The 14,712-nt window shown below is 41.4% G+C and overlaps 1 protein-coding gene across 2 annotated transcripts in view; it reads right to left on the bottom strand.

The window, feature by feature from the left end:
* Nucleotides 1–6,315: 6,315 nt before the first annotated feature.
* Nucleotides 6,316–14,712, bottom strand: part of fhl3a (four and a half LIM domains 3a) — a 53,375-nt gene continuing 44,978 nt past the window's right edge. The window contains exons 4-7 of one of the 2 annotated variants that reach the window (XM_061674644.1): nucleotides 13,489–13,658; nucleotides 12,821–13,007; nucleotides 10,632–10,731; nucleotides 9,471–9,587 (exon numbers count right to left, since the gene is read on the bottom strand). In XM_061674644.1, the coding sequence (XP_061530628.1) occupies nucleotides 9,557–9,587; nucleotides 10,632–10,731; nucleotides 12,821–13,007; nucleotides 13,489–13,658 (488 nt within the window). In that variant the 3' untranslated portion in view covers nucleotides 9,471–9,556. Of the gene's footprint in view, nucleotides 9,588–10,631; nucleotides 10,732–12,820; nucleotides 13,008–13,488; nucleotides 13,659–14,712 lie in introns of both variants that reach the window. The other variant, XM_061674643.1, reaches the window with a different exon arrangement.

Here is a 14,712-nt window from a genome sequence, read left to right as displayed (position 1 = left end):
GTAGTAACGTGCTACATTTACTCCGTTACATTTACTCAAGTAACATTTGGGATATATTGTACTTGTCAGAGTGGTTTTTATGAAGGATACTTTTTACTTTTACTCGACTATTTATGTTAAGAAAAAACAGTACTTTTACTCTGTTTCAATAATCTACATGCCGTTCGCTACTTTAATTTATCAATAATTGCATGCGTGATCTATTTTTAGACTTCCGTTTTCAACTTCCGCGCCGTTGCTCCAATCCACCATGATTACCACAGTGAGGTTTGACTCAACTTCACCAATCAAACGACACAAGAAAGTTACATCTGCACACAAAGTCTTCTATTGGGCTTCGCGGGCCAATCAAAGTGAGTTGTGACAGCCGCAACAGACTACGAAAAACAACAGCTTTAACATGCAGCGTAGTTTTGTCGCTACCCAAACCTGGATATTTCAGCCCCCTTCTAACTTGAGAAAAAACCTTGCTGTAAGTTGCAGATGTTTTTGGTGTTGTTTTGGCTGTGCATATAGCAACATTAGCACTATTTTATGGTCACAAGTAACTGTTAAACATGCATCTTGTTCTCTCTCGCGCTCTCTCTTTAACACACACTTTCTCAATAAGTCTGGTCAGCAAACAGCTTGTTCATTCAGTCATTGTAGTGGGTAAAGCAAATAATGTTTCTGTAAGGCCCTATGCATGTGTTGTTGTTGTTTTTTTTACTTGAAAATTTAAATGGTGGCATTTGTGCATGGACTTTGAACATGAGCTCTGACTTTGAACATGAGCTCTGAACACATCCACATGCCCGTTGTAAGAGGGTTTACATCCTTGTGCAACCAGATCTTTTTAAAATTTTATTTTATTTCAACTTTATTTAACCAGGTAAAAGACCAGTAAAAACACAACATCTCTTTTGCAATGGTGACCTGGCCAAGAAGGAAACAAGTTAAACCTCAAGTCCTAGTCCAAGTTTTTTTCACTTGTTTATTTTCTCCTACCCTCTCAAAAATATACAAAATTAAAGCAGTTAAGGCAGCACGGTGAACGACCGGTTAGCACATCTGCCTCACAGTTCTGACGACCGCCGTTCAAATCCTGGCCCCGGCTGTCTGGAGTTTGTATGTTCTTCCCGTGCCTGTGTGGGTCTGGTTTCCTCCCACATCCCAAAAACATGCATGGTAGGTTGAAGACTCAAAATTCCCCTTTGGTGTGAATGTGTGCGCGAATGGTTGTTTGTTTATATGTGCCCTGCGATTGGCTGGCAACCAGTTCAGGGTGTACCCCGCCTCTCGCCCGAAGATAGCTGGGATAGGCTCCAGCACGCCCGCGACCCTTGTGAGGATAAAGTGGTATAGAAAATGGATGGATGGATAAATCAGTTAAGTTGTACCAATTCTAGGTCACATTAATGGTGGAAAAACTTTGAAAATGATTTATCTTGGTCAAAATTATTTTACAACACAAAAACCTGGCATTTGAACAGGGGTGTGTAGACTTTTTATATACACTGCAGGTTTGTTCCAGGTTTTGTAATCTGCCTGGTGAACCGACATTATTGTGCTTTTATTGTGCTGTTTAACAAGTAGAAACAACATTTGTTAGCTCCATTTCTTGGAGCTAAATTTGCCTTAATTTGTTATTTTACAAAGATTTGATTTCATAAAATTGTATTTATTATGTGATTAAGTGATATTGTTCAGCAATATCTGAATTTGCAGATTCATATTTTTATTTTATTTGATGTTCATATTCTGATTTTAAAAATAAATTAGAAGTTATTAGTTACTCAGTACCTGAGTAGTTTTTTCACAAGAGTAACTTCTTATGCTTACTCTTACTCATGATTTGGAGGACTACTTTTTACTTTTACTCGAGTCATATTATTCAAAAGTAACAGTACTCTTACTTGAGTACAATATTTGGCTGCTCTACCCACCTCTGTATTTAGGGCTGTGGGGGACTTAAAAAATAGTTCGACGCCGAATTACTGCCTCAAAGCTCCACCCGGACCAAAAAAAAAAGGAAAAGAAAGATCCTCCCGGAAACATGGTTGTGCCGCCGGATCCAATGTTTCACACGGACATTTATTGCAGACGGACGCATTATTGGGCCGCTGATAAACTTTGGCAAAAACGACAGAGGAGTGTCGGTAAGTACTTTTTTAAAGACACTATTAGATGTGTAATGTGCATATAACATGATGTATGAGTGAGCTGAATGGTAGTTGGTGTTTTTTTGTAATTACCTAAAAAGGTAATAGCTTGTGTGTTAATGCTAATCGCTAATGCTAATCGCCAATGCTAACCGGTTAGGAAAGGCTGATTTTGTTGTCTCAAATTCTGTACAGAGTTCATACCATACACTCAGTACAAACAGATGCAGTTTAAGGATAGAAGTCCAGCCCTCATAAATGAAAAAAAAAAAAAAAAAAAAAAAACATTCCGGGGATTACTGGAGCACTCGACGAAATATCTATAGGATAATAAATTCTAATAAGATTCGATTGTGACAACCCTTGTGACATTTAAATCAAGGTGCTTGAGGTAATTGGCATAAAAGGGTTATGCAACATGTGTCCATGTTTCTTTTCAGCACTCGAGCAATCACAATTTTCAACCAATGTCACGATTTTGAGGGCTTGCCCCCCCCCCCCATCCATCCATAAGAGCCCTATTGATTTTAACGGATCAAAGGTTTTTTTTCAGTTCTTAAGCAGCAGCAAACTTCAAGCGATCTTCAACTGATCTCAAACTTGGAGGTTTTGTCTAAAAAAAAAAACCTTGTTGATTTTAAATTACTTTTAATACACTGTATCATAACTTTGAGGCTAGGTCGAAACAGACATTTCTCGTTAGCAAATGAGGGGAGGACATTTTATGCACAGTAAATAACACGTTCATCTTCTCCTGCTAGTTCATTTCAACCAGACAAATGGCTCCCTCTATTTCATGCTCTCCTTCCACACTCCCAAAGTGTTCCAAGACAAATGAATGGTCAAGGTCTTACCACTAATACATTAAACTTGAACACCACCCTCTGGTTTAGTTGGAATGCGACATTAAAGATCTATGTTGTCTAAGTCCTGACACAAATGAGACAAAGCTTTGATTGTGCTGCTCTCTTTGGTACAGATTCAGCACTGCAGTTCCAGCAGTTCCTAAAGAATTAACAAGAACTGTCAAACACATCAAGGTAAACTAATGCGCATCAAGCAATTGTATTGTTTAAGATATGACAAAATCTGTGCCGCAATTAGGAGTCAATGTATGTGTAGTTAAAGAATTTGACCACATGTCGGCGCTATATGTGCATTAAATACAATCACCATTCTCAGAAACAAGACATGACATGCTATAGGTCCTGGCTAAAGATTAAAGTGCCCATAGGTCCATGGCTAAAGATTAAGCTGCCCATAGTATTACTGTTATGCAATTTGTAGTCGGAAATTGCTTTATAAGGCAACATAACATGGTAAGATGAAGGTATTAGAGGTGTTTTTGAAATAAATGGAAGACAGGGTGTCTAAATTGCATGTTGACAGCAAGAATGTTCAACTTCATCACATGAATTAAAATCATTATACTTACCTTGAACTGGGAGGATTAACAGAGACAGGCAGGGAACATCTGGGAATGATCCGGATGAGATCATCCACCTTTCCTCACCTTCTTTAAGCCCGCAGGATCTGAAGTGGTTTTAACACAGCAGTTCTATTTTATCAACTGGTAGCACTAACTAACTTTATTACCTGAGAGTCAAAGCTAGCCCAGATAAATCACCTATTTGAGGGCTTTCCCATTCTCAAAAACTCAACAGATTTTCTTGATAGATTAAACAAAAATTCAGCCCGGATTCGGAGCCAGTTTCACTTAGCCCCATGAAATTTGGTAAACATGTCTGTCATGAGTAGACGCACAAAAAAAGTCTCAAGAAGCCATGCTTGAAAAGACGCAGGAAGTCTGTCACTTTGTTGTGAAGCTGACATTTTAGTGTTATTCTGGCCTTTTTCGAGTGTCCGGGGGATTTTGTTTTAATTGCTACCTAATTTAAACTACGTATACTAGACAGATGGGTGACCCTAAATTATGAAGATTTTGAGTTGTGTCATTGCATGTAGGTGGAGCATTGTAGTGAAATTTGATGACTCGCCATAAAACATGAAAATCAACAAAATCAGCTGGAAAGAAAAAATTTGCCCACGATTTCACCAATTGACACGAAATTTGGTAGACGTATAAATGTACACACGGAAAAGACTCATGGACCCATGCCCGAAACGGAGCAGAAGGCAATTCAACAAACTCCGACTAAGGAATTCATCAAATGAGCCCGAATTGGACAGAGATATCCTATAGATGGATGGGTGACGCTAAATTGTGAAGTTTTTTTTTTTGCCTATGCTATTTAATGCGAGCAGAGCATGGCGTCAAAGATTAATGGTCGTTTTAAGGATTCTCGGAAAGTTGTAAAAATTAGCCAGTGACACCACTTTCACCCATCAACATGAAATTGGGTCGACAGGTCTATCATAACAGGACCCACAAAACACGTAGCTTGGTGCACATAACAGGACACACACAAAAAAGTCTCAAAGAACCGTGTCTGAAGCTAAACAGGAAGTCGCACATTTTGGTTTGAAATAGACATTTTAGGCAAATTCCAGTGGGTTGGAATTTGCCCAATTGAGCCCCAGTTGGAAGCTGGTATACCATCCATACATCCATCCATTTTCTGTACCGCTTTATCCTCACAAGGGTCGCCGGCGTGCTGGAGCCTATCCCAGCTAACATCGGGCGAGAGGCGGGGTACACCCTGAACTGGTCGACAGCCAATTGCAGGGGACATATAAACAAACAATCATTTGCGCACACATTCACACCTAAGGGCAATTTAGAGTCCTCAATCAACCTACCATGCATGTTTTGGGGAAGTGGGAGGAAACCGGAGTACCCGGAGAAAACCCACGGAGGCATGGGGAGAACATGCAAACTCCACACAGGTGGGGCCAGGATTTGAACACGGTCCTCAGAAATGTGAGGCAGATGTGCTAACCAGTCGACCACCGTGCCGCCCTGGTATACCAGACAATTGTAAAAGCTTTTTGCCTATGACATCTAAAGCAGGTGGGGGATGTCGTCAAATTTTGATGATCATTTTGAGGACTTTCAATAAATTAAAAAAAATAATCCCACAAGAGTTTCACCCATCAACATGCATTTGGGTGGACATGTCTATCATAACGGGAATAATGGAAAAAGCCTTAAGAACTCATGCCTGAAACTAGACAGGAAGTCAGCCATTTTGGGTTGGAAACAGCCATTTCAGGCATGGCGTCAACATTAGATGATCATTTCGAGGATTTTTGGGAAGTTCGAAAAAAATTAGCCCCCGACATCCATTTCTCCCATCATCACAAAGTTTAATGGGTATGTCGAGCATAGCAAGACACACGAAAAAGTCTCAAAGACCCATGCCCGAAACTAAACAGGAAGTCAGCTATTTAGGTTTCAAGCAGCCATTTCGGGTATGACATCAACAATTGATTAATCATTTCGAGGAGTCTTGGAAAGTTAAGATACATTAGCCCCCAGACACCCATTTTTCCCATCATTACAATTGGTGGGCATGTCTATCATAACAGGACACATGAAAAAGTCCCAAAGACCCATGCCCGAAACTGAACAGGAACTCAGCCATTTTGGTTTGTAGCAGGCACTTCGAGGCTCACTCCAGGGCTCCTATTTTGACGAACTCCTCCGTTGAGTATTTCGAGGGCTCCCATTAATGGGTGCTTGGCATAGTTTTGTTGAGGTTCTATTCAAGGGGTTGCCAGCATATGTTAGCATGTGTAAAACATGCTGGCTTTTCTCACTGACCCTTCCTCCTTCCTTCATCTAGTCTCCACCTTCCTGCCAATAAACCCCCCCCCCCCCAAAAGAAAAAGATGACCCCCCGCTGAAAGTGTCTACTCCAGATGTGAACATCCTCCCTCTCTTCCTCGCTCCCACACTTCTACGCCCTCCTCCTCTTCCTCCCGAGCTGCTCCAAGTTTTCCATTTCCTTTTTTGGTGAAAATATCTCAAACTGCGGCAGGGAGTGTGCATCTGTTATTCCATGTGTACTTCATCGAGGTGGCGAAACAGTGGACTCAGCATAAATATTGCAGTGTGTGTTATATATTTAGACAAACTAATTTAAAGCTTGTTGTCGCTTTAAGAGCTAACACACAAATATGTCGAAAACTTGTGTTCCTCTAAAATCACAAAAAGTCTTATGCCGTCATAAACTGCAAACAGCTATTTCAAGACAGAAAGCACACAAAGTAATCCACACAATTCCATTTATTTTCCACTCAAACGTACACACAAGCGCTCCATCACCACCATTGCAGGATTGAGTCCCGTCTATTAACATCGGGATTTATATGAAACAATGGCTTATTTCCCCATCATAAAGACAAGACAAACAAATGCACATTTGCCAACTCTGACTCACCAGCATCAAAGCTGAAATCGTGAAATATATTGATTTTTTTGTAATACTTTGTCACGTAGAATAAGAAAAAATAAAATAAAAAAAAAGTGTTACAGAAAAAACAAGAATCTCAAAAGTTTGTTGGTTTATTTTTTTTCTCCAACATGATGATTTCATTCGGTACTACTTAACAATAAGGGTACCCATAAGAAGATTTTTTTGTGTGTGGTTATTTATAGTTTTCAAATGCTTAAAAACTACTTGAGGCAAGAATCGATTGCTTGCCAAATCGTGAGCCCAGCTGCTTATGTTAGCCTCAAATGCTCATGGCAAGTTGGTTAATTATGAGATGTCTTATTATATATAATATATTTTTTCCCTCTACAAAAACTATAATAAAAACTAAATATAAACACATAAAGATAAATATAAAATAAAAACAACTACAAAACATGTAAAACAAATAAACTAATAAAAACTAAAATGAAAAACTAGAAGAAAAAACGAAATATAGAAACAAACACATATGAAAAGAATTATAAAAACTAAAAGAAAAAAATAATAAAATAAAATATATTTTAAACTAAAAGAGAATGAACTAAAAAATATCAATACTAGAAAAAATAAAAAGGACTTTGACCTGGCCAAATAGTGAACTGCATGTTTATTAATGATGTAAAAGACTTTGCAATAATTCACAAAAGCCTTTATAGGGTACACTTATCGTAAAATGGTATCATCCATTATTGGTTATGAAAAATTTGTTTTATGTATGTTGTTTTTTGGATAGAAATAAAAAAAAAACCCACAGAATTCTGAGATCCAGCGACAATCAGACAAATACAACAAATGAAAAAAAGTAAGACATGCATACTCAGACATTACATAAAAATAACGCAGCATCTTTTGAACTAAAATTGCCAGATGCTTGAAAAAGTACAATGTGAAGGAAAATAATTGGGAAATGCTCCAAACCAATAGAGGGCAGCAGAGTGCCAGAATATTTTTATTTCAGACACAATTCAGACTTTTTGGAATGGAAGCTAACCAAAAATGTCACTTGATGAGTGTCTTTTTTTTTTTTTTTTTCCTTCCCCGGTCTTGAACAACACTTGGTCCCAAATGTAGAGGACATATTTAAGTCGCTAGAATTCTTCTCACTCGCGAGCACCTCATGAGGAACAAACTAGTATTACAGGACAAAAACAAATTCCCTTGAAGAAATGGTGAAAAATGTCCACTTATAAAATTTGCAGAAAAATTAAAACTAAAAAACAAATAAGAACATAGCTTCAGCAATTAGATAAAAAAGTGGTTTTGTGCCAAGTTTTTGAATTGTGTGTGTTTTTTAATTTATGTGCACGCAACATGGTAGCAGGAGACTAGTCCAAAAAGTGCAAAGTATACCTTATTTTTTATAACAACAAACCTGCCATGAAGTTCTTTTTTCCTCTAAAGTTGATTTAGTATTCATTTTTGTGTCATTATAATCAGCAAGTTAGTCAAGATGCATAGAGGTAATGCATAGTGATAATTGTGTGTGACATTCAAAATGCAGTTACAGCGTTAAAACAGGAACCTTATTATTAGGGTGCCTCTTAGAATTGCTGTTTATTATTCTTCGGATAAATTAATTGCCTCTTGTGGGAGTCAACATGCCAGAAAACTCACCAACTATTGCAAGATTATATTGTATTTAAGGGGTCCTGAGCACAACACCCAAAAACTCAATCAGTAGCACCCCATGAAAACATATTCGTTTGACCGATTGACATGAAATTAGGTGGCCATGTCTATCATAACAGGATGCGTTAAAAAGTCTCAGGAACTCGTCCCCGAAATTGAACAGGAAGTCAGCCATTTTGGTTTAAAGCAGCAATTTGGGGCGAATTCCAGGCGGTTGAAATTCGACTCAGATTTGGGAATTCATCCTAATTAGCCCCAATTGGAAACGGGCATACTATACAGATACTTTTTATGCCTATGCCATCTAATGTGAGTGGAGCATAGCGTAAAAGTTGATCTTTTCGAGAATTTTCAGAAGGTTTGGTAAAAAAATCAGCTCCTGACACCAATTTCACTGAGCAACACGAAATCAGGTGGACGTGTCTATCAGAACAGGATGCATGAAAAAGTCGCAATAATTTTTGCCTGAAACTAAACAGGAAGTCAGGCATTTTGGTTTAAAGAAGCTATTGTGGGCGAATTCCAGGGCTTGAGCTCCTACTTAAATTGTAGATAGATAGGCGATGCTAAATTGTGAAGCTTTTTTGCCTACACCATTTAATGTGGGCAGAGTATTGTGTCGAATTTGATGATTATTCAAGGATTAGCCATGAAAACTAAGTAAAATGAAGATGTTGAGGTTCTCTCTAGGAGTGTACAGGTTGGATAAAATCAGATATTAGCTCATCAGAGGGACAGCCCAGGTTAGATGTTTTGTAGACAAAGTTAGAGAGAGCAGACTTCGATGGTTTGGACAGGTTCAGAGGAGAGAGGGTGAGTATATTGGTAGAAGGATGATGAGGATGGAGCTGCCAGGTGAGAGAGATCGAGGAAGACCAAAGAAACGTTGATAGATGTAGTGAGGGAAGACATGAGGGTATTTGGTGTTAGAGAGGAGGTTGCAGGAGAAGGCTCACATGGAAAAGGATGACACGCTGTGACGACCCCTACCGGGACAAGCCGAAAGGTAAAGAAGAAGCCATGAAAAATAAGTCCAAGGTCCCATTATTCTTAGTTAGTGAGGACTATAAACTGCACTGTTGTGTCTCTTGAAGAACATTATTGATATCAAATATTGTACAATATCGCATAACGTCATGTTGTTTTGAGGAACTAACTATATAACGTAGCTTCAAGGTGGTCCATTTTGGAAAAACTGCATTAGTTTCCCTGTTACCTTGCTGGGTATAAAGACTTTGGCTATGACACGAGTCGAGAAGAATTCCGAGGGGGAGTCTGGGGGGTATTTATAGGCTGTTATGGCAGTCGCGGCACAGGATGCGCTCGCCGTCGGGGAAGAAGCCGGCACCCACCAGCGACACAGAGCACTGCGTGCAGGTGAAGCATGGCTGGTGCCACTGGCGCTCCTCAAACGAGATGTACTTGCCTCCGCCGAACCCTGGAGAAAGAAAGAGTACATGGAGGTTATGAATGGTCGACAACATCAAAATGAATTATTACTATATTTTAGGTTGTGCAGGTTGAAAGGTAAATTGATGAAATCACGTTTTCCCTTGCCCGGATGCGGGTCACCCAGGCTCCCCTCTGGAGGCCAGGCCTGGAGGTGGGGCTCAAAGGTGAACGCCTGGTGGCTGGGTCTGCACCCATGGGGCCTGGCCGGGCACAGCCTGAAAGGGTAACGTGGGTCCCCCTTCCCATGGGCTCACCACCTGTGGGGCCATAGGGGTCGGGTGCAGTGTGACTGGGGGGTGCTTGAAGGCAGGGACCTTGGCGGTCCGATCCCTGGCTACACAAGCTGGTTCTAGGGACGTGGAACGTCGCCTCTCTGGCAGGGAAGAGCTGGTGTGTGAGGTCAACAAGTTCTGACTAAACGTAGGGCTCGCCTCCACACACAGCTGGGGCTCTGGTACCAGTCCTCTCGAGAGGAGTTGGACTCTCTTCCACTCTGGAGTTTCCCACGTTGAGAGACGCCGAGCACGTGTGGGTATACATATTGCCCCCCGGCTCGGTGCCTGTACATTGGGGTTCACCCCGGTGGACGAGAGACGGTAGCCTCCCTTCTCTTTCAGGTGGGGGGACGGGTCCTGTCAGTTGTTTGTGCCTATGCACCAAACAGCAGTTAAGAGTACCCACCCTTTTTGGAGTCCTTGGAGGTGGTGCTGGAGAGCACTCCCAGTGGGGACTCTATCGTTCTGCTGGGGCACTTCAATGCTAACATGGCCAATGACAATGAGACCTTGGGAGGAACGGCCCCACTGATCAGAACCCGAGCTGACTTCTGTTATTGGACTTCTGTGCTCATCACAGATTGTCCAAAACGAAGACCATGTTCAAGCATAAGGGTGTCCATATGTGCACTTGCCACAAGGACACACTAGGCCGCAGTTCAATGAGCGACTTTGTGGTTGTGTCATCGGACTTGCTGCCGCATGTCTTGGACAATCTGGTGAAGAGAGGGGCAGAGCTGTCAACTGATCACCACCTGTTGGTGTGTTGGCTGCGATGGTGGGGGAAGATGCCGATCCAACCTGGCAGGTCCAAACGTATTGTGAGGGTCTGCTTGGAACGTCTGGCGGAATCCCCTGTCAGAGGGAGTTTCAACTCAGAACTTTGCTCATGTTCCGGGGGAAACAGTGGACATTAAGTTCGAGTGGAGCTAATGTTACTATTCCCTAAACGCTTGGCCGAGAATGACAAGTGATGACGACGGGAATAACAGTTAGCTAGTTCACCCCTGGTTAGCGAGCAAGAAGCTAACTTAAGCGGTCGATAAAAACAACTGGCTAATCATAACAAGTGACGACGCATATACCAGTTAGCCAGTTGGTGGGTAGTTTGCGAGCTAGCGGCTTATGTTTGCGGTTCATCAAAAACTGATGATGTTAACAAATGACGACATGCACAGCAGTTAACTAGCCGGTGGCTGATGATTAAACTATTAACTAAGATTAGAAACTAGTAACTAAGATTAGAAGTCAGTCAAATGCTCTGAAGATAAAAATTGACAACCAGTTAGTCACATTTTCCCCATTAAATTTTCAGCTGTTTTCCAAGCATGCCTGCACCCAAAATGAGTGTGACTCACTTTAAATTAAATTTCAAACATCACGTAATCATTTCCGCACAGTGTGGAAACTGAGCTCCAACTCTCTGTGAAAGATTCCACAGCAGCTCACCGCATTCCTGACTTAACACAAGTGGGAAAAGCCATCAGGGAACCTCCGGTCTTTCGGCGCGACATGTTTATTTCTGGATGACGCGCCCATGAAAGATCCGCATATAAATCCCAGAGAAGTTATTTTCAAAAGTTAAGAAGGCAATACAAAGAAACCTTAAAGCAGCCTTTTATTGTACCCAGGCTCCCCCTACAATTGAGAAGAGTAAATGCCAATGGGGAGGAAATAAATTGATATTGCGATGTATCATACAGTTGTTTGTTATGATACAGTGTTGATATGCCAGCATTAAATATCGATATCAGAAGATTATCTCCTTCAGTTTCAGATACGGATCGTAAAGAATTTCCTTCTGATATATCGATAATTGGGCGGCACGGCATGGTTGCTGATGCTAATATCGCATTGTGAGTTAGTGTACTCTACAGTTCAAAATTTCTTCCAATAAGTATAGCTTAATTGTTATGTCATGATATTATTATGTTTGTGAATATATCGTAATATTATCCAGTTAGTTTCCCTGTGATTCAAATTTTTTTCTGCTTTAGTGATTTTTGCTTTCTTGCTGTATCATAATACCATTAAAACATTGTGAAATCATGCTGGAAGCTACTTTGCGATTCCGATTTTCTTCAAATATAACTATCAATTATTGCTTAAACGCTGTATTGTGATATTGTGTGTTTTCTCTGCGAGTTTGAGTTTCATCCCAGGTATAGATTATTGTAATTTCTTATCCATCCATCCATCCATTTTCTGAGCCGCTTATCCTCACAAGGGTCGCGGGAGTGCTGGAGCCTATCCCAGCTATCATCAGGCAGGAGGCGGGGTACACCCTGAACTGGTTCCCAGCCAATCGCCGGGCAGACACATAAACAAACAACCATTCGCACTCACATTCACACCTAGGGGCAATTTAGAGACTTCAATTAACTTACCATGCATATTTTTTTTGGGGGGGGGGGGTGTGGGAGGAAACCAGAGTGCCCGGAGAAAACCCATGTAGGCACGTGGAGAACATGCAAACACCACACAGGCGGGGCCGGGGATTGAACCCCGGTCCTCAGTACTGTGAGGCAGACGCTCAAACTAGTCATCCACCGTTCCACCGTAATTTCTTATGATGAAATCATATTGTGATATCGTATGATGAGGTGTTCTGGTTTTCTTCCATCAACTGGACGACTGCTTCATCGCTGTATCGTGATACTGTATATTGTTAAAATATCACTATAATTCCGATATTTAGGTAGGGCGATTACCAGCAACTACCCCCGCCAAGGGGTTGACGGAACTTGACGTGTTTCCATTTGGAAAACCAGGTACTACAAATTCGTAGTATTTGTTCAATTGTTCGCATGTGGTCTAACATGATTATACGACAACTACTAAACCGAAGCTTGTGCTTTTGTAAACATCAAGTGTAAACTTCGGACTAGTCCACAAACATTATAGACCATCTAAGTGGTCCCACTGTTAATAACAAGAATCTTGCCTGTGATGGGTTTGCTGCAGGCCTCACACTTCTTGGCGTAGAGGCTTCCGAAGCACTTGAGGCAGTACGGGCTGTCGTCACGCGAGGTGAAGTGCTGGCCGGCCAGCTGTGTTTTACAGCCGCTGCACACGAAACACTCCTTGTGCCACGGCTCGTCCCGGTAGGTCACACCGCCTTTCGCCAGGGTCTGAAAAGACGAGGATACGTCAGCGATCTCAACCCATGTGAATCATCAAGCGGCGTACACGCATATCAACAATCTGGTGTAAATTGAGCAATCTCCCCACCCCCTTTCGATCAAAATCAGAAAAGATCTGACAATGGGATGTCCTGAAAGATGATCCTGAATGATTGTGTGGGGTCTGGTGAGAGTGAGTGTTCCTCCTCGATCTGCTTTTAAATGCTCTTCAAAGCAATAAGCACACAAATACTGTTAATCTGGCAGAATTTGAGCATTTGCTCTCAAATGAAAGTGGTCACAATGTCCATCTTGGCAGGCTACTGCCATGACAGATGGACTTTAAAATGTGTAAAGACCATTATTATGTTACTATGTTTTTCCCCCTTCTTTTTTACATAAAGTTAGCACCTCCCCTCAGTTTTCGAGTGTATTTTAACCCAACCAAAGGGGGAACACCTCCCCATTCAGGTTTTGGGCGTTCCCTCACCTTTTTACAGCGCGTGCAACGTGGTGCGAACTTGTCCTCGTAGCACGGCACACAGTAGTGCTCATCCTTCTCAGGGATGAACGACTTGGAGCCGATGGGCTGCTCACAGGCGTGGCAGACAAAGCAGCCCTCGTGCCATGTAGAGCCTGCATACTCCAGCTTCCTGGTACCTGAGGGACAATAGAAAACATGCAAAAATCAAACACAACAACAAAAAAAACACTGGTGTGTGGTAACTTTCCTGGACTGCTTTGAATAATGTGCTAGAACTGCACAAATGCATGAAAAAGCTGGTTTGATTTATTGGAAATGAAAACACCGCAGGCCCCACACACTCTGTTGGAAACTGGCGGCTGGCCGTACAGGATGGATTAATGCAATTTCCCCCCCCCTCCCATAGTTTGTCTCACTGAATAATCCATCTTCTCCCACTTTGGCTTTTGTTTTTTTATTTATTTGATTTTACGTGCTGGTTCGTCCTACGATGACGCTGCGGTTTTGGGGTCGGACCAACTTTTTCTTCTCCATCCGTGGAAAACTCGCGCGTGTTAGAGTATTACATGATTGGAAAATAACAAAACAGATCATTCTTCCATTTGGCAAACCCAACATAAGGTACATGAGCAGGGTGGGCAAAGTATGGCCCACGAGCATTTACATTATGAAGATTGCTGTTCAGGATGCACCGATACAACATTTTGGAGACTGAGGGCTCTACTGTATTTTCGTGTACTGCGAAAGCAACTGTGCCGTAGTGCAAAAACTAGTCTATCTTGATTTTCGTGCATGCACACGTTTGCCAATTTGGCAGACAGGTCTGCGCCAAGCAAGGTGTATCGGCGCAGCAAGGGTGGCACTGGTATCTCTAATTCTTGTATTTATTAAAGTTACGTCTTGGGTGCTTTTTGTTTTAAAGCTTTGCTATTCACATTCGTTGATTTATTATACACTTGCATGCACAACATGTTGGCCAAAATAATTTCTCTTCCTTAAACCCTGTGTTGTTTTCACTGTTATCATATTTTTTGCTCATTACCTGTGAGTCCATTTGTTAAAACCACTTCATAGTGTAATGTGTGCAGGGTCCATTATGAACGCTCAAGGTACAAAATAGGTTTGCTTAACCAATAAAGAGTTAATGTAAAAGAGGCTTTCATTTTGACCAATTTTGGTCAAAGCAGCCAATGACTTTACATGTTCGTCACCAAATCATAGCACCGAATG

Source organism: Phycodurus eques, chromosome 4 (assembly GCF_024500275.1).
Source record: "Phycodurus eques isolate BA_2022a chromosome 4, UOR_Pequ_1.1, whole genome shotgun sequence".
Taxonomy (NCBI): domain Eukaryota; kingdom Metazoa; phylum Chordata; class Actinopteri; order Syngnathiformes; family Syngnathidae; genus Phycodurus; species Phycodurus eques.
The sequence above is the reverse complement of the archived record's forward strand: the minus strand, read 5'-3'. Positions and strand labels throughout refer to the sequence as shown.